This window comes from Macrobrachium nipponense, chromosome 6 (assembly GCF_015104395.2).
Source record: "Macrobrachium nipponense isolate FS-2020 chromosome 6, ASM1510439v2, whole genome shotgun sequence".
Lineage (NCBI taxonomy): Eukaryota > Metazoa > Arthropoda > Malacostraca > Decapoda > Palaemonidae > Macrobrachium > Macrobrachium nipponense.
The window spans coordinates 20608121-20633446 of NC_061108.1; the positions used below are offsets into that span (position 1 = coordinate 20608121).

Genomic DNA, 25326 nt, shown 5'->3' on the forward strand with positions numbered 1-25326 from the left:
AAAATGTTGTGTAGCTTACCCAGCACCCAAGCGGACAGAACAGCATCGTATCCTTGTGTGACTGCATGAAGGGATAGGTGAATGAGAATGTGACTGGCCTTCTCTTCCCCATCTTTTTCTCTCCCTCTACCTGTGTGCAGAGGGACATGTTCGTCACTACGCTGGATCAGGAGGCGATGCAGGTAAGCTACTCGACCAAGCCCCATCCTATCCCTTTCAGTAGGGATAGGAGCGATTATCCACCACTTCCCCCAATAAGGGGGGGGGAAGTGGAAGCCAACAAGAGACAACCCATGCTTCATATTGCCTCTTGCAATAGGAACAAGTTCTTGCTTGCTAGTTTTAAGAGGTACGCTTGCCTCCCTCTTATTAGTACTTGGGTCCAGAGGTCTGACCATTGATCCTGCGGTACGACCAGGGAGGGAATCCAAGGTTGGGCGAACACCAGTCTGTTCTTAAGACTCAGATTCTTCCCACTAAGAAGTGTCTTCTTATTGTAAAAGGACCGATGGTTTGTATTACGTATCGGAACAAATGGCAATTTGTCGAAAATTGCATTTTTCCTAACTATACAAACCTTGAGGTCCTTTACGTATAGTCCCACCTCATGCCACCCCTCACTCTGCGTTGTTCCTGGGCCTAAAGCAAAAGGGATTCTTCACCTCCCAATCGCGCTGCGCGCGCACTGTCCGACAAGCAGTTAACTACTGAACTCCCTTGTTTGAAGCTGACGACCGTTCCAGCTGCCGCTAGTTACCTTCCTATTGTTAAAGGACCTCAGGTTTGTTTTGTTAGGAAAAATGCAATTTTCAACAAATTGCCATATTTCAAGGTTTTTTTGATGAAAAAGGGAATAAGAATGCAGTTTACATACTTTTTAATGCACCCAAAGCATTAAAAGTGAGGTTTTCTTAGGATTTTTAATGATGTTCCGGCTTACGTTGATTTTCGGGTTACAACGCGTCTCAAGAACGGAACCCCTGGATAACGCTTGTAAACTAAACAACAGCTTGATCCATGAACTCCCAGCATCCCTCAAGGTGCGTGATTCAAAAGTTTTCGCCAAGTAGGTCTATAACTATTTTTCTGCAAATTTAAAAAAAAAACTTTTTTGCGTCGACGTATCTTACATCAATTAAGCACCCAACAGACAATTTTCGTTGACGTTTAATACGTCCAATAGACGTTTAAGGGTTAAAGACACTTTTTGTGCTGCACAGTTGGTTCTCCAATTGCACAATGTCGGCATTAGGTGCTCCGGTGGTAATTCCTAGTGTGACTTCTTCCTTTTTTCTCTCTCTATCCTTCTGCTTCTTTCTCTACCTTTTCTTGCAGCTTTTTTTGTTCCTCCTTCAAGGGGTTCAACATGGTTCCGGGGTTTCCGGGATTACTTCCTTCCCTCACTTGATCAATATAGTTTTAGCTCCGGACTCCTGTCAAGGTTTAGTATTGGTGTAACCAGCGTTAGTTGGATCGCGTTTTACGACCTCTTCTCTCTTAGGGGGCGTTGCTTGCCCATTGTAGTCGGCCAGGTGTCATGTCATAGTCACTGGCTGGTACGGAGTTTTGCAGTTGAGTGAGACTGGTTCAAGGTTATGTCATTGTCTTGGTTGGTGCACATTTGGCACAACAGTGTGTGGTTGACTTGTAGGGATGGGCGTTCATTGCCAAGGTATATTCGGCTCAGGTGTAACGTTATCGTCATTGGGTAGTGAGGGTATGAGCAGTCGAGCGAGACTAGCTCATGGTTATGTCATAGTATTTAGTTCTTACGGGATTTGCGGAACTGGTGACGCTTGGCTCTTGTGAGGAGGGTGGACAGCGATCGGACAGGCATTACGTCATCATGTCTTGTTCAGGAGTTTATCATCGTCTTGTTGGTATATCGTTGTGCAATTGGATGGGTTGGCTCAGATATGATGGGATCATGTATATCAGGTTTGGTACCGAGCAGCCAGGTGTAGTAAGTGCTGCTCTTTTGGGGGTTCAGCCTTTCTCCTTTTCCAGTTCCTGTGCGGTTGGATAGGTCTGACAGAGGATACCCTTTGGAGAGAGAATCAGGTGCTAGTTGTGGGTTTTTGTTTCTCCAGTGAAGGAAAGTTAGTATAAACGGATGGTGGACTTTGCCCATTCTCTCTTTCCGCAGTCCAGGCTCCGGAGGAATCTCACAGTTAATTCAAGCAATGTTTGATATGTTATATTCAACTAAACCAGTAGTCTCTAAACATCAAGTAAGCTGATCTGGTTTCGGCCGAGTCAGGCAGTCTTTGGTGAAGATGACTCTAGGCTAGAATCACTTGGGTCCGATTAGACTAGATTCAACCTTGCTTTTAATTGGGAGTGTTCTGTATGAGGTGCCGGGTAAACCTTCTGCCGGTGTCCGAGTTCCAGTTTACGAGTCTGTTGAGGCTCTTCTCTCTTGGGTTCCTTCGTTGGTTCATGTGGTAGGGGTTACAGATCGTGAGCCTTGTATTTGGAAGACACCTTTCACAGCCAGTCGGAGGTCTTGTCCCACTCTATGTGGATGTTGTGAGAGTTGATGGGTGTTTCTCAGATCCTGGACTGTTTGACAACCTCTATGGGGTTTGCATACCAAACTAACATTTTGGCTGGCTGCACTATGTTCTTGTCAAGAAGAGGAGGGACTTCTTGTTAAATCATCTGCCTCAGCACTTTGGACATTCTTGCGGTCAGCAACAGTCTTAGAAACAAGATGTCTCCTCTATGGTCAATATCATGTCGTAGTCATACTTAGGAGTCACTGCAGCATCGTGGGATGATCGTATATCAGGTGAAGGATCACAAATGCTCCTGTGTCCGGTTCGAGCTCTCAAGTTTATTTGTCACGTACTGAGGAACTTTTACCTCATCTGAGAATCTTATTTTGTGTCTCCTAGGTGTCATCTCATTCCATTTCCAAAGTGCAGTTAGTTTCTTGCGAGGGGTTTTCAGTCAAGCGTCAGTCGGTTCTTCATCACTTTCAGAGCCTTCTAGTTGGGGATTCGCGTCCAAGGGCGCAAAGTATCGTGGATGGGTACCCTTCGGCATTCGGGAGGAATTTTTCGGTGTCAGTGATTGTGTAGGCGGTTATTTGAGAGTCGGTGTGGATTTTCACAACGCTCTACCTTAGGGATTTTCAGTTTCTTCAGAGAAAGGTTACTCGCTGGGTCCTGGCGTTACGGTAACTCAGTTTTATAGTTGGCTTGGTAGAGTTGGGATGTTGGAAGTTTAGGTAGTCAGTGATAGTCTAAATGAACTCGAGTGTTTCTGTTGGTCAAGCTTAGTCTGAGTGTATTGTTCCTTTAGGCCCTTGAGGTTATACAGATCTGGATGATCCTGTTGGAATAACTACAACTTCTTCAGCACAAGTCATCTGCATCAGTGAGCAGCAGAGAACTCGAAGATCCTGCACACTCAATTTCTCCTCCATACATGAGAGGCTAGATAGCCACATGGGAGGTTTGCCGTTTTCCCTCCATACATGAGAGGTATAGAATACCACATGGGAGGTTCTTCAGACTGAGGCGGTACCTTGGACTCGACACTGATGGTAAGGTACTTCCTCTGCAAGCATCCTCACCTACTGAGTTGAACAGCTAGGTGAGATTTGTTTTTACCTCCATGGGAGGTACTTCTGACTCTGACGTTGAAGTACTTTCTTTGCAAATATCCTCACCTACCAAGTTAGATAACTAGGTGAGGATACATTTATACATAGTAGGTTGATTATGAGTTACCTGCATATGCTCCATGGACAAGTCGGGCTGAATTAGATTGATCCCACCTCCATTAAAATTTTGTTAATCGGGTTAATTCAGGTGTTCAGGGAATGTATTGGAGTATGAAGTTTTCATAATAAAACTAATATTGTAATACTTACCTGAACACCTGAATTAGCCCTGGTCACCTACTAGCCGGAACTATATCCCCACATATTAACCCACTAAGAGAGTAATTTTAACTGTCAGCATTACCAATGCTGTGGGTAAAATCTAGTCAAATGAGTTACCTGTGTTACCGTTGGCAATGCTAGTGGAAATAATGGCCACCACAGGCCCGTCTCCTCAATTGAATCATTCATGATCAAATTGAAGTGGGGAGGAGGGTGGGAATCATTCAGGTGTTCAGGTAAGTATTACAATATTAGTTTTATTATGAAAACTTCATTTTGTTCATCTTTTACCCTATAGTTTGTAATGCCTTCATAATGTTTTAAAGTGGTATAGAATTTAGCTTAAAAATGGTTAAAAGAAAAAATCGAAAGTAATGAATTTGTAAATAATTGGGTAAAATAGGCCACCAAGCCTAATGACTTATTTTAATGAATTGCAATGTTTCAGTTACGTATGTTGTCACACAAAGACTCTGCAAGGGGCTTTGTACGAAAGCCAATCCTGTGTTGGAAGTTTTAATGATAAAAATTTTCTTCACGTGTTGTGCACCCTTTTTGCTACCTTCCTTTAACCTGTTGTCTATGCATGCCTATATATTAGCAGATCACACATTTACTGTTATTGTCCGTAGTATTGTTTTATTGACTCAGAAAGGATTGCAATTACTGTACTTATTCTCTTACTACTTGGTTTTCCTGAGATAATTTGGCACTTTCGTTATGTAGTGCACTGCATCACGGTTAATAAGAATAGTATTGGTTACCCTAATTATAGATTATCAAGTAATTAATTATCAGTGGACATTTTCACCAGCTTTCTTTTTTTTTCCTTTCCCTTGGGCTACATAATATTTTTATGGATTATGAGGTTTTTTTTGCAATTCTCAATTTTATTTCCTTCTCGTTGTGACGTTATGTATATCTTAAGGTGTTTGATGTTATTTTAAAGGAAAGGTATGCAGTGGACAGAATAGATTATTAAAGAAATCTTGAAGGAAAGCAATGGTACTGCTTGTCATGTGTACTTCTCTCATGATATGGAGCCAGATATGGTAAAATCATTTATGATATTTTATTTGATGATGTAATTATAAAAGTACTACAGTCCGGTCCCGAAATTTGCATGTTCGAATTGTGCAATTCCCCTTTTATGTGGTCGCCAGTTCTCAAAAATAGATTTTCTGTATCTGCGAAGCCGTTCAAAGTCTGTGAGTCACGCACCACAAATGTATCAAATCTATTGTATTTTCAAGTATTTTAGGTGGGGTGGGGGAAGGTGTTCGCTGGTATCTGAGAGAAGGGGTGGGGGGAATGTGAGAGAAAGCTTTCCTGCTCAGCCACTAGCTAAGATGGAAGGCTCCACTTCACGCATTTGTGATGTCATAGCGTAGTGTGTATGAATGATCGGTATCATCATCATCGCCATATACTTATTATTCAGATCTGTGAAGTGTATTCTGATCATCATCATCGCCATAGGTATTATCCATATCTGCGAGGTGTATTCTGAAGGCTTCTGCTCAGCCATTAGCTAAGACGGAAGGCTCATTCTCACGCATTTTTAAAATCAGAGCGCAGTGTGTATGAAGAATATGTATCATCCTCATCACTATACGTATTGTTCAGATCAGAGAAGTGTATTCTGATCATCCACATCATGTATGCATCTGGCTAGAAGTCGAAGAGGAAGACCTATTTTCTCGAAACTAGAAAGCTTGTCCTTAAGTTAAAGACGAGGGAAAGAGCAACTTCCATTTTGGCAGCAGTTGACAACTTGAAATCTGTCATTGCTGAACATGAAGTAAGAATATTTTCATCTAGGTTAACTTGCTTCGACTAACTTTTGGCATAAGAAAGAGAGAGAGAGAAATGTTTTTTTTATTGTAGAATAAATTTAGATGAAAATGATTACATAATGTGACTGACAAAGAAATTGAGACAGGCGCTCATAACCAAGTTTGTTAGGCCTAACAGGAGTGAAGATCCACCAGTCCCCGTAACCTCAAATGGTTCACAAAGCCTTCCTTCAGCAGAAGAACTCTTAGCGGAGGATTAGATAGAGGAGTTTGAAGGTTTTTTTGGCAGAGGATAGGTAGATAAAGTTACATCCAAAAGGATTTTTAAAGGAAATGACTGTATCGTACAGTACACTTGCACCCAATGGTGGCAGTGTTTACGAGTGGGACTTTTCACCATCCTTGGTTTAATTTTAAACTTTTTCAAGTTATTAAAACCTTTTATTTATCCATAAGAACAATTTCATATTAGAAAAATTTACAGTATAGTACATAGAAAGTATTGAAAATGGGTAATATAAAAAAGTTTGACTGGGTAAGTTACCTTTTGCCTCAGCCCCTAATGGAATTATTCCCATAAGGTATGATGTGTATCGAAATCTGCGAATTTCCAGTTCTGCAAGGCCGAGGATCGACAAAATTCTTGCATAATTGGGGGCCGTACTGTACCTGTATTTATTTGATAGCATGAGGCTTATGTACTGAAACTGACAGCAAAGTGAAAAATAATATGACTTTGATAGCTTCATCAAAGAACCTTGCTGTAACATTTTCCAAATATTAAAAAGACAGTGAATATATTTGTTCATATGCAAAACAAACACTCAGTCTTAACATTAGGATAAACACAAGGAGACTGTTAGTACCCCTGTAGGCACAGTAAAGTGCGTCCCAACATGATGTGGGATTGGTACCATGTGCATCCCTGTAGATTTCATGGCGTTCAACTCTATATAGAGTAGACCAGAGGGAGAAATGACACCCATAGAGTGAGGCACAGGAGGGAAGTGGGAAGCCATGTAGTGAGACAAAAGGCCATCTAATATTGATAACCCTGATAGGCCTAGCAAAGCCCACATACCCTCCATCCTCTGCGCATCTAAGGCTGGAGCATAAGACAAAGATGGCAATGCTCCCCAGCCCCCTCTCTGAAGGGAAGAAGGAGCAAAATTAGGCAAAAAACCACCCAAAACCCCTCCTGGTGCATCCAACGTTGAATCGTTGGACAAACAAGGAGGGATATGGGAAGTTTCCAGTACAGAAGGAGAAACATATGGAATAGCCCTCTATTTTTTCCCGTGTTTTCATGCATACTATGTGCTTTATGTAAAGTAACTAAACTTGTATTGGTTAATCTGTCAAAATCATAAGGATTTGTTCATAAACTAAAAAGTCTTTTAGTTCCTAAATCCAAACTCCCATTGATACTGTTATTTGAATTTTGTTTTATATTTATATTTGGTTATACAGTGTTATTACCTTTCAGATGATATCTGATTTTTCAAAGACATTTTCCCATTCAAACCCCCTACTATGGTTAACCTAAATTTTCGGTCTTCAAGTCTCATACACCTGACATTTGTTTGACAGACAAGAATTATGATGGTTACCCTGTGCTTGCACCCATGGATCCATAATTCCTCAGCAGCTAACTGCCTAACATCATTTTTGGTTAGATCAGCTAGCTGTGAATTATTAGTGAAGCAAGGAGGCAGAAAATTTGCATTCAAATAATGTTTGTGAAAAAATTTCTAGAAGAAATAGATTTGTTTCATCACAGACATATTACAACAAGCCTAACAGCAATATAGGTTGGGATTATAATTAGATGAGGCCTGTGGTGGAGAATTGATTGGTTTATAGAGTTCTGATCCCTTTCATAGACTGTATAGCTCATCCCACTTCAACTACTGGTCCTGGCAGTAAGTCTAACACTTGTAAGTAATATTTTTCAGATGAAATTGTGAAAAAATTATTTCATACCTCCATGTGTCAGCCATTGCAATTGAGTTAACAACAAGATTCTTCTTAACCCTCTTACGCCGGAGCGGTAAATAAAAAATTGTCTCCCGTGTGCCGGAGGGGTTTTGGAGTGAGCGCGGAAGCGGAAAAAATATTTTTTTCAAAAAATCACAGCGCGCTTAGTTTTCAAGATTAAGAGTTCATTTTTGGCTCCTTTTTTTGTCATTGCCTGAAGTTTAGTATGCAACCATCAGAAATGAAAAAAATTATCATTATCACATATAAATTATGCGATATATGATAGCGCAAAAATGAAATTTCATATATAATTGTATTCAAATCGCGCTGTGCGCAAAACAGTTAAAGGTAACAAGTTACTTTTTTTCGTTGTAATGTACACTAAATTGCAATCATTTTGGTATATAACACATTGTAAAACGATAAAAGCACACAGAGAAAATATTATCACAAAATAATGCATGAATTCGTAACGCGCGGACGTAAACAAATATTTTATTCAAAAATTCACCATAAATTTAAATATTGCCCTAGAGACTTCCAATTTCTTTCAAAATGAAGACAAATGATTGAATATTACTATACTGTAAGAGTATTAGCTTACAATTGCAGTTTTCGACCATATCTGAGGAGTTAAAGTTGACCGAATGTCGAATTTTTTTATATATATATTTTTTATATGCAATTATTTCGGAAATAAGAAAAGCTACAACCTTCAAATATTTTTCGTTTTATTGTACATGAAATTTCGCACATTTTCATATATAAAACTCTATGAAATGCCTAATATGAAATGGAGCAAATATTCCGAGAATGGGACGTACATATTTCGGAGATTTGTGGCGGAAAATCCGCGTGCGGAGGGAAGGAAAGATTTTTTTTTAAATTCACCATAAATCTAAATATTGTGCTAGAGACTTTGAATTTGTTTCAAGATGAAGATAAATGACTGAATATTACTAGACTGTAAGAGTTTTAGCTTACAATTGCGTTTTTCGACCATTTCGGTAGTGTCAAAGTTGACCGAACGTGGGTTTTTTTCTATTTATCGTGATTTATATGCAAATATTTCAAAAATGAGAAAAGCTACAACCTTCAATTATTTATTGTTGTATTCTACATGAAATTGCGCACATTTTCATATATAAAACTTTACGTAACGGCTAATTTAAAATGGTGCAAACATTACCACAATCGCACGTATGATTTTTTCGGAAGAGTTACCGCGCGGACGTAAAGAAAATGCTATTTTTTTCATAAATTCACCATAAATCGAAATATTGTGCTAGAGACTTCCAATTTGTTGCAAAATGAAGGTAAATGCTTGAATATTACTAGAATATAAGCGTTTTAGCTTACAAGTGCGTTTTTTTACCATTTCGGTAGAGTCAAAGTTGACCGAAGGTTGAAATTTTGGCAATTATCGTTATTTATATGAAAATATCTCAAAACTGATAAAAGCTACAACCATGGGTTGTTTTTAGTTGTATTTTGCATGAAATTGCGCACATTCCATATATAAAACTTTATATAACGGCTCATTTTAAAATGGTGCAAACATTACCACAATCGCATATATGATTTTTTTCGGAAGAGTTACCGCGCGGACGTAAGGAAAAAGTTTTTTCATAAATTCACCATAAATCGAAATATTGTGCTAGAGACTTCCAATTAGTTGCAAAATTAAGGTAAATGATTGAATATTACTAGAATATAAGCGTTTTAGCTTACAATTGCGTTTTTTGACCATTTCAGTAGAGTCAAAGTTGACCGAAGGTTGAAATTTTGGCAATTATCGTTATTTATATGAATATATCTCAAAACTGATAAAAGTTACAATCATGAGTATTTTATTGTTGTATTCTACATAAAAATGCGCACATTTTCATATATAATACTTCATTTAATGATTGTAAACAAAACAACACCTTGATCCGTGAACTCCCAGCATCCCCCAAGGCGCGTGATTCAAAAGTATTAGGCTGGTAGGCCTATAAGTATTTTTCCGCGAATTTAAAAAAAAACTTTTGTAAGTCGACGTAAAATACGTCCAGTCGGCACACGGGAGACAAAAAATGTCGACGTAAAATATGTCCAGTCGGCGTATGAGGGTTAAAAAGAAATAATGTATAGAAATCTGATTTCTTGGCATGGGACCTCAACATACCTAAGCCAATAGGTTATGTTCCTGGTTACTTGTTTCATGGAATGACCTGTAGCATGAAACAGTCTAATTGTATTTTTCTGTCATTTTGGGTTTTCTGCAGATAAAGCTGAATTTCCCTAACTCCAAGTACTTATAAATTCCTCTTCACTCTTGTGTCTCCCTGGCACAAACCTCGAAATGTTTCCCACTTCACTGGTCTCCCAGACAAAAACTAAAACATCCAGGTAACAAAGGTCCTTGGATCTTGGACCCTAATTCCTCTAATTCACCAATATGGTTGTGTTATCTGACATTATTCTCACCAAATTGTCTTTCATGAGATGAAAAATCTTACAGATCACAAAAACTCCTTTCAACTATAGAGACTAGGAGGTGGTTTGAAAGTCTAGTGGTTAAGTTTCCATTGTTGTCTTGAGAGACCATATGGATTCCTATCCAGAGGTTTTAAATATCTTGTTGCCACAAAAAAAATTTCTGCATGCCATCGGGAATGGTGATTGTGTGGTTCTTTGGTTGAATTGCTACACTCCAGTAGTACACGAGAAGCGGCAGTTCAATGGAATTACTCCTAATTTTGACTGTCCAGGAGCAACTTTTGTGGAGAGATGATATGACCTACACTCCAGTAGCTGAGAAGCAACAGCTAAATTTAATATACCCTAATTTTGACTCCAGGACCATTTTTTCCCGAGATGTTACCCATCAATACTTGCCTTAGTGTGAAGGGATCTGACCTCTGTAAAAAGCTCCACATCATTGCAGACTACTACTTGGTCCTGTCTTTTGTTGGATAAACCCGATCTACCATGTCCACAGCTATCCATGAGTAAGTGATCCTCATAATCAGCAGTAATTCCAAAACTTTCTTCTTGATATAAAAACCTTGCTACTGACATAGCTGGGCAGTGTAGGGGAGATGATGCAAACTATGGTGATGCTGCCCTTACAAGTTACCAGTTACCTGCTGAGTCTTATTTCCTGACTGTGCATCCATCCAGGAATTGGCACAAGAACACTGGTAGAAAAAATTAAGGACCTATGGCCAATGCAAAAGCAAGCATCCCGAGTGGAAGTACTTATAATCCCCAGAAAAAGGAAAGGTATTTTCTTGAAAGAGGATGCAGTATGTGTATAGAGATGTATCTTGTAAACCTTCCTGATGGATTGTCACAAACAATTGTATCCATCCCTAGAGAATATATTAAAGGATCCTATTCAACTGATGGAGGTCATTGATATGAAGTCATTCCCCTGACATTTTGGGAACTAAAAGAAGTCGGTTGTAATGCCCCAAGAACTTACCCATCTCTTCATTGCCCGATACAAAACATTGACCCTTGCTTGCAGTTTAGGGCTTAATACTTTTCCAGTCTGTGGCTGTATGAATCAAGCCTGACTAGTTGGGATGCCAGTGGGGCTCTTGTCTACAGTTATGGAAGTTGATATTTTGCCTTGATGAATTCTATTACCAAAAGCTCTGTTGCCATCTCCTGTCAAGAGCTCCAGAATTTCATGATAACTCCTCACTGGTAAGAGGAGAGTCTGTTGGTGAGAATTATCATGATCACCCCCTAGAAACTTGTGAAGTGGCAAAATCCTCTGCCTGGCTGAGGATTATTATTTAACATGTTTCATGATAACTCCTCACCGGTAAGAGGAGTCTTGGTGAGGATTGTCATGATCACCCTCTAGAGACTTGTGAAGTAGCAAAATTCTCTGCTTGGCTGAGGATTTTTAGCTAACAGAATATCCTTACCTACCCCTAATTTGCAGTATTATGAGGTCCAAGATGCATGAACTGCCAGTGGGAACAGAAGGTTTTTTCTTCAGTAAAGTGTCTACAGTTTGCATGGCTCCAGATTATGGCTAATGTAAAGTAGTGGATATGTATTGAAATACTGTTGTGTTGTTTATGCAATTACATATTTAGTACTGTTTTTCTTTTAATATATTTTGTGCTATTTCAGGTTTATCTTGGCTGCAGTTTCCCCAGCTGTAGTGGTTCCTTCTTTATTAAAACTTGGTGAAGAAGGCTACGGTGTAGATAAAGGAATTCCCACATTGGTCATTGCTGCTGCTAGCATTGATGATGTGTTAGCAATCTCAGGCTTCAGCGTTATGCTTGGATTAACCTTTGCTGAAGGTTGGTTGTCTTTTGTCTTAGGTTAAACTATTTTTTGTTGCATTCATAGTTCCCATTATCTGAGGCACTTCGTATCAGATTTACAGTGTTGAATTTTTGTATTGAATTAATGAAGAATCCCCCTTAAAGTTTCCTTGGTTTTGTTACAATAGTATATATTTATTTTCAGCTTGTATGTGACCTACATATTTCAAATAAATTCTACATAGTGTTTGGTCATGATATATGGTTGAGAATATGACTATACGTATATGTGGTCATTTATTGTGAAAAATTATATATAACAAGACCAGAAATTATTTTCATTATGTGGCAGTTATAAAGCAGCTCTTCAACCTGGATCTAGTAGTTGACATTGTGGGACTCTGCATACGTAATGTGTCAGCCATTAATATTAATAATATGTAAAAAAACCCTGAAAGATGTTTGATACAGATGTCAAGGTAATTATAATAGGCATTCATTCCAGCCATGCCATACTTCACAAAATGTTGAACTAAAAATATTATTGCTGTTATCCTGGGTGCCAGCTAGTCTTTTACACTACAAAGAAAAGCTAATTTGTTATTGACTAATTCTCATGAATTTAAGTTTAAAACATTGCTAAATGGTTTGCAATTTTATAATCCAAGGTGGAAAAATGTGGTGATATTCTGGTAAGAATCTGGATCGCGATGTTTCCCTTAGGCAGTAGGTTGAGTGCAAAATAAGGCTTCATTTTTGAAGAAAGTAACTTTTCAATTAGAAAAAGATAAAATCTTTCAGAGGCTACCCCTATAAGTATCAGTATAATACACAAACAAAATTAGAATCTCTTTTAAAAAAAATAGAGAGGCAATCAACTTACCCTTAAAAAACAGGTTTTGACGTAGGAAAAACCTATTTCTGGTAGTGGCTGTTGAGTCCTCAAAGGAGTACCCTTTCCATGGTCTATCCAGAGCTCCATGGCAACCAGACTAATGTCAAAGAATTCTCTTAACTGGTCTTATGGCCAGTTATGTGTCGTAATGATAAACATTATAACACGTGGTAGAGTATAAATAGACTCAGGATAGTAGGGCACTTTCTATCATTCTCAGCGAACGCTGATACCCAGTTTTCCTACTAGGTCAAAACCTTAAGAAGAAGAAGAAGAAGAAGAAGTGGTTATGTGCATACGTACCTTCTTATTGTTTACATATGACCAAAATCCGACCAAGAACGCCACTCCTCTCTGTTGGTCAATATAGGATGATGCCATACCCAAAACCCATGTCTTTTCATCAGGGAAGTGGGAGGGTTTTGAGGACTCAACAGCGACTACCAAAAATAGGTTTTTCCTATGTCAAAACCTGTTTTTTGATAGCATAGTCGCTGTTTCGTCCTGAAAGGAGCTTTACAAAGAAACTGACAGGTGACAAAAAGCTCTTGAATTCAAATCATAACACCCAAAAACATCTTTGGTCCAGGATTAAGCCACTAGTTTCAAGGCCCCATTCTTTATTGCCAATAACTTTAGGTTTGACAACAAAGTACGAGAAACTAAGCTTGAACTTACGTTTTTTCAGGGGGAAGCTCTGTGGTGACTTAACTAAGCATGCTGGGTACGGTTGCAGTATTGTCAAACTGACCCCAGTGATAATTAGTATAATACTCACCTGTTGGTAAGACCTGTGGTTTGCCGCTGTAGCCCAATGGGTAAAAAATATCCATGCCACCTACCATGCACAATGTACTAGTCGAATTTGTTCGAGCTTGTGGCAACTGTTGCTAGAGTGTAGAAAAAAAAAAATACGGACCTTTTGGGATGTCTGCCATGACCTCTAGGTTAAAATTAAGTGCATGAACTGGGCATAAATGTTATGTCTGCTAATTCTAGTTTACTTCAAATAGAAGATTTCCTTTCTAAAGGAGCCCCATTCTTGGCCAGGAATGACAGGCCAGAGGACGGTAAAAATTGATTGTCAGCTCTTTGCTCTATGTGTTGTCCCTGTCTATGAGAGCCCAGTTTGCTAATACAGTAGAGCCTCAGGATACGAAATTAATCCATTCCGAAGCGGCCTTCGTAACCTGATTTTTTTGTATCTAGAATTATGTTTTTTATGTAAATTGCATAATTCGTTCCAAGATCTACAAAAACACCACGGTAAATTTTATAATAAAGCTAAATTGACCAATAAACAATGAAATACAACAATTTGAACCATTCAGTACCTAACGTAACTGTGACTGACCTGTAAATAAAGTGTATTAGTGTACAGGGTACAAGAAATACTGTACGTACGTATGTAGTAAAATGTGGAACCTTACCTTTCGAGTGAGGCGATGTCCGAAAGTGGCGACAGAGGAGGACAAATGGCAGAAAACATGAACACTTAACTTTATGAAACTCATTATAAAATGGCAGAAAGCATTAACATTAAACTTTACAAAACACATTAACAAATGGCAGCAAACATTAACACTTAACTTTACGAAAAACTTAAAATTAAATTTCTTTTTTTTGCCTTTTTCTGTTTAAAAATTTTTTTCTTACTTTTTTACTTTGTTTTTGTAACAAATTTCAATTTCACAACTTGCAATTTTCTGTTTTTTTTGTATCACTTGGACCTTCCTGTTTGCTTACTACTAAAGGCCTCTTTAAAAAATAACTATCCAAGGAAGATTGCTTTTGCCTGCTTTTCAAAATGTTCCTGAAACGACTCAGGCAAACGTCATCGAACTGCGCAAGGATACGACATGTGTAAGCCTTTTTAGGGTGTCTCTTTTCTACAAATGTTTGCACTTTACGAAAAGCTGCTAGAACATCCTTAATTTCTGCCGTTGTCATAGGGTCCTCCTCCTCCTCCTCGCCGCTGCTAGAGAACTCTTGTTGAACGACGTTATGTTGCATGGCCTCCAACTCCTTCAGGTCATCCGTCGTAAGCTCCTCTTGGTGCTCCTTGAGAAGGTCATTGATGTCGTCCTCGTCGACGACCAGCCCCATGGACTTGCCGAGTGCAATGATCTCATCAAGATCTGGTTGCGAAACAGTTTCAGGATCGTCAACTGTTTCTGAATCTGCATCAGCTTTGCCCATGTTGAATCCCTCGAAGTCTCAGGCGGATACAGCATCAGGCCAGAGTTTCCTCCATGAAGAATTCAAGGTTCGCCTTGAAATCTCCTGCTGAGCTTATGATATCGAAATGCTCCTTCTAAAATTCACACAAGGTGAGGTTTGTGGTATTGGTGATGTCGAAACATCTCTTGAAAAGATGTTTTGTATACAGCTTCTTGAAGTTCAATATCACTTGCTGGTCCATGAGCTGGAGGAGGGTGTTAGGCGGAAGATAAAGAACCTTGATGAAAGAATACTCTGCTAGGATATCTTCCTCGAGGCCAGGAGGGTGAACAGGGGCATTGTCCAACAACAGCAGACATTTCAGAGGGAGGCACTTCTCTTCCAAGAATTTCTTCAATGTTGGGCTGAAACACAGATTTACCCACTCGGTGAACAAAAGTCTTGTTACCCAGGCTTTCGCATTAGCCCTCCACATCACCGGAAGCTTCTCCTTTAGCACTTTGTGAGTCTTGAAGGCTCGAGGAATATTGGAATGATACACAAGTAGGGGCTTCACCTTACAATCCCCACTGGCGTTAGAACAAAGTGCAAGAGTAAGCCTGTCTTTCATAGGCTTATGCCCTGGTAGCTTCTTCTCTTCCTCCATGATGTACGTCTGACGAGGCATTTTTTTCCCAGAAAAGGCCAGTCTCATCACAGTTGAAGACTTGCTGAGAACTGTAGCCTTCCTTGATTGTCATCTCGTCGAACGTCTTAACAAAGGCTTGGGCCACTTTCGTGTCCAAGCTGGCAGCCTCCCCATGCTGCATCACTGAGTGGATGCCAGTCCGTTTACGAAATTTATCAAACCAACCCCAAGAAGCCTTGAAGTCTGGGGTTACCATCGATGTCCCTTCTCCTGCGTTGTCTTCGGCCTTGGCACTCAGATCACCGAAAATAGCGCTGGCCCTCTGGCAGATTGCTGTCTCGGTTATCGTATTGCCAGCGATTTCTTTGTCCTTAATCCACACAAGAAGCAGCCTCTCCATCTCATCATGCACGTGGCTCCTCGTGATGGACAAAATAATCACACCCTTGGAAGGTGTAACTGCTTTGATGGCTTCCTTCTGTTTAAAGATGGTGCCTATCGTCGACGGATTTCGGCCGCATTCCTTAGCGATCACACTCAACCGTAAGCCAGCTTCATACTTTTCAATTATCTCCATCTTTGTCTCCATAGAAAGCATCCTCTTCTTTCCGTGAACTTCAGCAACATTCTTGGGACCCATGGCTAACAACGTAAGTAATCAAGTTCACATACAACACGATAAAAAGTAACTTGCTATAAAGGAAGCGAAATCACTAACACGAATTTACGTTAACAAACGAAATCTATGTGAACGACCGAATTCCAGCTGTGTATGATAACGCTGATGCGACAAAATGGTCGAGGGATGCCTTTGCGTAGATGCATGATGGGATAGATGCTGACCAATAGGAGAGCAGGATCTTACGGCGGTAACTAGCATCAGGAACCAATGGGAGAGCGGTAGGATGGTGGCGAGTCTACTGAGTTGGCGAGGCGTGAGTTTTAAAATTGGTCTCGGCAGCCCGGGCAAATCTCGGACTTTACAGTACACCCTTTCGCAACCTGAATTATTTTCGTACACAGAAACAAACAAATCTTCGTCTTTGCTTTCGTAACCTGGATTTTTCATATGTAAGAACTTTCGTATGTAGAGGTTCCACTGTCCTAGTTCAAACCCTTCTAGAGAGGATCTTTGTAGTGCAAAAGACTGCAGAAGGGAAGTGACAACTCCTTTACTAGAGTCAAATCACGAAATCATAAATCAACGATTCTGTTAATGCTGCCTTGTGCACTCCATGAATGCTGTAACTGCAAGGCATTTGTCTTCAAAAGCGCAAAATTCACTCTGCGAACGAGGAACTCATATGAAGTATGTAATTTTTGCACTAGATACCTAGCAATGTTGGACGAATAATTTTCATGGTATAGATATTTGAGAAAATCCACTCATGAAGGTGTTGGCTCAGAAAGGAGGATCCTTAAAACTGTTTTCCCTCCTACTAAACGGGACAAAACAACGGACAGTTTTGGAATTTATTTCTTTGCTTGTTATTAAAGTAATAGGAACCAATGCCTGTTTGGGGCTATTAAGTAAGCTGTTCCTTAGTAGTTTAGGAGTTTGCTTAAATTCCTCGAAATATGTAACTATGGAGGAAAGGGCAAATCATCCTCCATTTCTTCCAGTCTTGTAGGCAGGCATCTCTTTTTATTGATTGCCTGGCAGTTTGTGATTCTGATATGTGGCAAACAGGTCCACTTCCATTTGTGGAAGCCTGTTGGCTATTTTCTGAAAGAATGGTTGTCCATTCCACTCTGTTGGGGCTGTCATTTTCCTTGATAGGGAGTTTACTATTACTTCCTTTCTTGCCCCATCGAAGGATTGCTAGCATCACCATATTGAGAGGAAGCGAGTATCATCCTGACCTCTTAATGTAGGACACTGCAGTCATGTTGTCTAGAATCAACTAAATGTCTCTCTTCTAGAGGTTTGAGTTTACAAAAAGACAGCCATCAGCCCCAGGAAATCGATACAGCAATTCCTGGGAGTATCTGAACACCTCCCTGCCACCTGACATTCCTCCCAACGTCCTCCCAAACTGTCAACAAGGCAAATCTGTGTGTATTATCATTCACACAGACAGAGGAGTCAGGGTGACCTGCATCACCAGAGATTTCTTCCAGGATCAATCCTTTGGTGAGGTCGGCCCCACATTTTGTTTGTTGCATGCGACTTCACATTCATTTGTTGTAATCCAAGTATTGGATCTATTATAATTATTGATGCAAATTGCAACAAGCCCGTCATACATTCTAATTGCCTTTTTGAAACTCTGGGCTGTGCAAGGCACATTTTGAGGACTCATACTGTTTTGAGTATGAGGGGAAGAGACAACAAGCCATGAAAATTATCCCAACATAGTCCCAGCTACTGAAAGTATCTGCGGGGTGTGAGGTGGGATTTTTCTAATTTATCATTAAACCTTTTGACTGTAGTCAGTTGACCACTGCTCTTAGGTTTTTCAAGCACGCTTTCCTTGTGGGCCCCCAGATCAAGCAGTCGTCTCGGTGGGCTATTATGATTGTATTTCTGATTTCTCGAAGAACTACCATTACTAACTTTTTCAAATCTTAGGGCAATGTTTAACCCACAGGGGCTGGCTTTGAATCTGTGCATTTCTGTCACTATCCAGAGGCTTAGGAAGGGACGGAAGGGAACGGCGACAAGGATGTGCCAGTATGTATCTGTCAGAACTAATTTGCTTTTAGAACGATTGAACGTACTAGGGCAATGGTAGTTATTCGGAAAATATGGCAAACAGTATGCTTGTTCAATGTTGATAGGTCTAGGATCACTCTTTGTTTGGAGGAATCCTTTTTGGGGACACTTAGAGAGATGTGCTTGAGGACAAATAACTGCATGTTTCTCTATGGCTCCTATTAACAGGGACTGTCTGCACGTAACATTCCAAAGAGGGGCCTGGTTTGGAAGAACCTCTTCACAGGAGGGGAATGGATGAGACTGTTCCTACCCCACCCTGTTTAAAATTAGTGCTGTCCCCCCATAGGGAAGACTTCAATTGCCTGTGGTGTCATTGAAGTCGACCCCCAACCATACCATTCCCATTGGTGTCCACCTCTTCCCTACCTCTGCCCATGATAGGCATTCCATTTATTGCTTTTCTACTTCCTATAAAAGGGTCTTTGGACTTTGTTAAAAAAATTTCTTATTGTTGTTGTGGTCCTTTTGTGGACACTTAACTGTTCTTTGATGAAAAAAAAACCTTTTGGGGTGATAAAAGGCTTACCTTTTTAAGTGAGCCTTTTTGGATTGGGTATGGGGATGTTTTGGATTTTTGCTTCCTAAATTACCTTCTCCCAAAAAAGAGTAGTCTCATACAATTCTGTTGCCGGGCTTGCTCATTAAGTTTTTAACCACAACAGACTCCTCAACAGGTCCTTACAGTAAGGGTTATGATGTAATAATTAAGTTACATTAGGAAGATACTAATTGGAACCCTCTAATGCTTCCATTTGCACTTTTATGTGCCACTGTAGCAAGTCATAGGATGCTTACCATAGGGTTTTGACAAGTCTTTTAACCACAACAGCAACAATTGTTCTGGAACATTTTGGAAGACTTTTAATGGCAACTTCCAGTAAGATGGTAGAGGTTATAATACTAAAGAGGTGGATCCTAATACGAAACTGTTGAGGCTGTCACCTCTGAAATTCTTCTCACAGGGGTCCTATATTGGTGTTTAACTATGAATAAAGGAGGCTTTTCCCTTCCCCCTTCAGAAGGGAGCTGGAGTGTTGCCTGTTCCTTGGTGGAGTTTTGCGAAACTGGAATGATAAAAAAAAATGGATTTAATTCTGCCATTATCTCTAGTCTTTTAATCACTACAAAATTCTGAACAACTGTCTTTACAGGATTAGTAATTTTGAAAATGAAGGGACAGAAGGCTGGAACTCTTTCGTGAGCAACTTTGGTCCCAATAAAGGGTGTCTTCTATCGCTTTTAATGTTATAGACAGAGGCAAGAAGACTGTTTCTGTTCGTGGTCTTTCACATGTACAGCTTTGATCATAGTTTTTCTCTCATTAATTAGATATTTACTATAGTGAGAGAAAATGTGCACTGATGTGTCTAACCAAGGATCCTGCCATATTTTGATATGAAATTTTGTATTCAGAACTGACCAATAGTGGTTTCTGGCCATAAGTCCAACACTAGACCTTATTTGGGCAACATTTGCCTCCCCTCTCACTTTTAGGTTGCAGGATACAGTCTCATCACAGTTGAAGACTTGCTGAGAACTGTAGCCTTCCTTGACTGTCATCTCGTCAAACGTCTTAATAAATGCTTGGGCCGCTTTCGTGTCCGAGCTGGTCGCCTCCCCATGCCGCACCACCAAATGGATGCCAGTCCGTTTACAGAATTTTTCGAACCACCCATGAGAAGCCTTGAATTCTGGGGTTGGCGTTGATGTCCCTTCTCCTGCGTTGTCTTCGGCCTGGGCAATCAAATCGCCGAAAATAGCGCTGGCCTTGTGGGAGATTGCCGTCTCTGTTATCGTATAGCCAGCGATTTCTTTGTCTTTTATCCACACAAGAAGCAGCCTTTCCATCTCATCGTGCACGTGGCTCCTCTTGCTAGACAAAATAGTCATGCCCTTGGAAGTTGTAGCTGCTTTGATGGCATCCTTCTGCTTAAGGATGGTGCCTATTGTCGATGGATTTCGGCCATATTCCTTGGCGATCACACTCAATCGCATGCCAGCTTTATACTTTTTAATTATCTCCATCTTTGTCTCCAAAGAAAGCATCCTCTTCTTTCCTACTTCAACTTTCTTGGGACCCATGACTACGTATATACTGTACGTAATTAAGTTATGTAGTACGTATACGTATGAAGTAAAGTTCTCACACAACACAATAAAGTAGTACTACAATGAAATCACTAACGAATTTACGTTAATAAACAAAATCGTATAGAACGAACAAATTCTGCGTGCTTACGATACCGATGATGCCGCAAAGTGGCCGAAAAAGCACGCCGCTACGTAGAGCACGATGAGAGAGATGCTGACCAATAGGAGAGCAGGATCTTATGGTGGTGACTAGCATCAGGAACCAATGAGAGAGTGGGAGGATGGTGGCGAGTCTACTCAGTTGGCGGCGCACGAGTTTTAAAATTGTTATCGGTGGTCCAGGTGAATCTCGGACTTTACAGCAACAACCTTTTGTATCTTGAGCAATTTTCATATGTAAATCATTGTTCAACATTATAGACTAACAAAATTTTTAACAAACTTAAAATTGTACACTTAGCTTTCAACCTATATATTTTCATCAACCTGAGTAATGAAATTAATACATAAGTGAAGAACAAAATTCTCGGACCTAACCTAACGATCATCAATCGTGAGAAGCGCTGACAAAATAAAGCGATTACAGCTTTTTACTCACAATAAACCATATTGCTCTACAGTCTAAATAAAAAAATTTTAAACTGGAACTTAAAACTATGTACTTAACTGAGTCAATAAGTGAAGAATTAACTTCTCAGCTCTAGTTTCTTGACTGACCAGAAAGGGAACAGCGTCTCGGTCGGATTTTGGTCGTATGTAAACAATATGACGGTGCGTATGTGCATAACCACTTCTTCTTCATCTTAAGGTTTTTACCAAGTAGGAAAACTGGGTATCAGCGTTTGCTGAAGATAATAGAAAGTGCCCTATTATCGTGAGTCCATTTATACTCTATTACGTGTTATAATGTTTATCATTATGACACATACCTAGCCATAAGACCAGTTAAGAGAATTCTTTGACATTAGTCTGTTTGCCATGGAGCTCTGGATAGACCATGGAAAGGGTACTCCTTTGAGGATGAAACAGCGACTACGCTATCAAAAATACTTAGTAACATTGTTCTTTTAAGTCCTTCCCTATTGTTTAATTTAGTGATTCAGTATATGCTTTCCCATGTCAGTAGTCTGGATTGAAGTTTTGTTGATAAAGATAGCAATATGTATACTGATATTAAGCTCAAGTAATCATGAATAAATTTTAGTTCAGAGATTTTACACACTTAAGCTCTGAGTACAGTATTCTGATGTTATCTCTTATTCACAGGTTCACCTACATGGACGATATTAAAAGGACCAATCGAGATATTTGTTGGAATCATGTATGGTGTGATCCTTGGCGTTTTATGTTGGTACATACCATATAGAGAAAAGAAAAACAGACCCTTGTATAAACTGCTACTCCTCTTTGTACTTGGTTGTTTGGCTCTCTTTGGCAGTCAGAAGGTTTGTAATGCAGCTTTATTTTTGAGTTTAACGCTTTTAATATAAATACTAGTATGTATCCTGCCACCATATACTATATGTACTTGTATATCATGCAACTTTCCAAAACATAATTTTTAACCTAATTTTAGGTGACAACACACGAGATACAAAATGTGTGTGAACCGTTAGTACTGTTCTGTTTAAAATTATAGGTTGATAAGAGTGTTGTTTTATGTATTGTATCCAATTACCTTATATTGCAAGTATTTTCATTTATAAAATATGTATTACCAGAATGCAAATGGTGCCTAATCACCATTTGCATTCTGGTAATACGTACTATTTACATTCTCAATATCATCTGATTAAGTTTTACCAGCATCATCATTGCCATGCCATGTGCTGCACAACATCCTCACTGCCATTAGTTAGGAAATGAAATGTATGCACTCAAAATTACATTTTTTTAATAATCAACAAAGTTGTGTTTAAAGAATGTGGCTCACCTTTAATTTATAAATGTAGAATATGTGTTTTGCCAATTCGGGATGATGCATTTGCCACTTCACATGATGTGTTCCCTCAGCTGCAGCTACAGTCTGCATTTCAAATTTAGTCTTACGCTTTCTTAAGACCTTCTCCATTACATGAAAGACCTACATTACCTAAGCCCCTTGAAGTTAGATTAAACATCAGTGCGAGAGAGGTAGGCCTTATTCCTCCACTGGTTATGGAAACAACATTTTCTAAATTCCCTCCATGGTGTAGGCCTCCTTTAGATATTTGCCAAATTAGAGACAACAAAAAGATCAGCTCAAGTGTTCAGCTTAAAAGTAGCTTCTTGGCCCATGTTTCTGAGCATAGTAACTCGATTGCTGTATATACAGATGGGTCAAAATCAGCAAATGGAGTTGGATGTTCTGTCATCATCGGTGAGAGAACAATTAAAAAAAGCCTCCCTATTAACTTCTCAATTTTTAATGCTGAGATTTATGCTATTTTTAGTGTTTTAAAATTTATTTTTAGTACAGGTAGCACTGGGGACTCATATATTATTTATTGTGATTCCCAGAGTTCTCTATCTGCACTACAGAAGTTGATGCCATCTAATCAACTCATTCAAGAGGTGCAGGATTGGCTGGTCCTCCTGCATTCTCGAAAACACATCAGTGTGAAGTTTTGTTGGGTTCCCTCGCATGTGGGAATTCGTGGTAATGAGCTGGCTGATACAGCCGCTAAGCAGGCAGCTTCCTCCCAGGCTTCCCACATCTGTGAGGGTTCCCTGTGAAGATTTTAAACTTTTTATTAAATCATTTTGTAGGACTAAGTGGCAGAATCACTGGTCCAACTTGAATAGTAATTTAAAGCTGAAATTGATCAGACCTTCTGTTCATCCCTGGTCCCCTTCTGTTGGGATGGATAGAAGATCTAGTATAGTTTTAACACGCCTGCGTATAGGGCATACTTTTTTAACTCACCGGTATCTTTTAACTAGTGGAGCAGAGAGGCAGGTTCCTCAATGCTCCAATTGTAATGTTGGCATTACAGTGAGGCATATATTTGTTGACTGTCCTCTTTATTTTAATCATAGACGTCGGTTTGGTTTCACCAACAAACCTTTGTCAGATATTTTAGGAGAGGGTGCTCCCACAGAGGAGATTTTTAAATTTCTTAAGGAAATCCATTTGTTTTATGATATTTAATTGAGTATTTTAATTTGAATTTGGTTTTAATCATTTGATTTAATTATATAAGTGTATCTTCTATTAGTAAATATATCCCGTTGATATATATGCGCTGAATGGCCTTTGGCTCCGGCGCGTGGCAAATGGCCACAAATTTTATAAATTCAATTCAATTCATTACATGAAAGATGAATAGAAATTACTTTTATTTATACTTTTGGAAGTCACCACTGAGAATTAGCAAGTTTTTAACAAGTCAACAACTTAAAGCAACCCTGATTGCATGTATTCCAACTCCTTCAGAATAGGTATAACATTTCAAATCGTTAAATGATCATACAGGCTAAACAATTTGAAATGTACTAACCTAGTTGTAACCTAAGTTTTATGCTATGACACCCAGGTTACTTCACCCTTATTCTAAATTACAATCAAAACCATATTGCATTGTGTATTTTATCCGAGATCTAAATGGTGCAAACCTACTACTGTTATTGAGATTGGCATGAGCACAATCTCTACTTTGTAACCCTCGTTTAAAGAACACTCCAAGAAATTCTCCTTATCTTACAGTGTGCATGCATACCTTACTGAAAGAAATCTCCCTAAAAGGTTTTTAAATGAAAGGGAATACTTAAGTAGAGTTTGAAGGCACCAACAACTATGGCTGAATCTCCCGAGTTATTCCTATGTACAACTACTCTACATCAGAGCTGTAACAAGACTAACTTTCACAACCATTATTGAGCAGCACCAAACGTTCGACTAACAACCGAACCAACAAACAACCGACGACCAATACTTAAGCACTATTTCACTTACAGAGTCCACTTTACATAAATAAGGAAAACACATGAAATTACACCACAGCTTACCAAAAAGTACAATCTCCCTTGTCTAAGTTTTTATAGTGTGATAGTTGCAGTAACTATCACCAGCAAACGGCTATTTCTTAATTTGCATGAAATAGTAGGTGGTGGTTAATTCTAAGAAATATTAATGAATTATCATTCAGAAGATGAGCCCACAGGGGCTATTGACTTGAAATTCAAGCTTCCAAATAATATGGTGTTCAGTAAAAAGAAGTAGGAGGAGATACCAGGAAATGCAAAAAGAAGAGAACTCGCTTATTAAAAGATAAAAAATAAATTAACAAAATAATTAGATAAAAATGTAACTGAATTGTATTAGGGTAGTGATGCATTGCATTTTTTTCTTGAACTTTTGAAGTTCCTTTTGCACAACATTCTCGGGGAGAATTTCCACAGTTCAACAATGAGAGGAATGAGGAAAAAGGACCTTTGACAGCAAACATATTTACTGCATACTTGTGCTGCTGTTCAGTAAATCTGGTTGCTTTTAAGTGGATCAGGGAACAATTGTGAATATGCAAGATCTCTGTTAAAATACAGCCTATGGAAAATTGACACACAAGAGACCATCTGTCAGAGAACAGTATTCTTGTAAAGGAAGGACAAATTACCTAAAAGAGCATTTGCTGACGCTTTCATTAGATTGTTGGTGCACTTTTACTCCTTTTAGGTACTGTAAGTAAAGTTTCTCAATACTTTTAAATGGCTTTCACATTGTATAATTTTTAATCTACTTCATAATAAGTGTTAACCATCAGTGATTATTGGGAACAATAATAGACGTTGTGGCATGCCAACTTTCATTGGAACCAAGAAACAATATAGTACCAACATATCTATATGTATATGGTATGAGAAATTACTTGATTCAGGTATTGCCCCCTTT

The 25326-nt window shown here is 39.1% G+C and overlaps 1 protein-coding gene across 1 annotated transcript in view; it reads left to right on the top strand.

The window, feature by feature from the left end:
• Positions 1-25326, top strand: part of LOC135216390 (sodium/hydrogen exchanger 9B2-like) — a gene marked incomplete in the record, with an annotated part of 345785 nt that overhangs the window by 203631 nt on the left and 116828 nt on the right. The window contains 2 exon segments of the mRNA XM_064251668.1: positions 11803-11978; positions 21723-21901. Of these exon segments, the coding sequence (XP_064107738.1) occupies positions 11803-11978; positions 21723-21901 (355 nt within the window).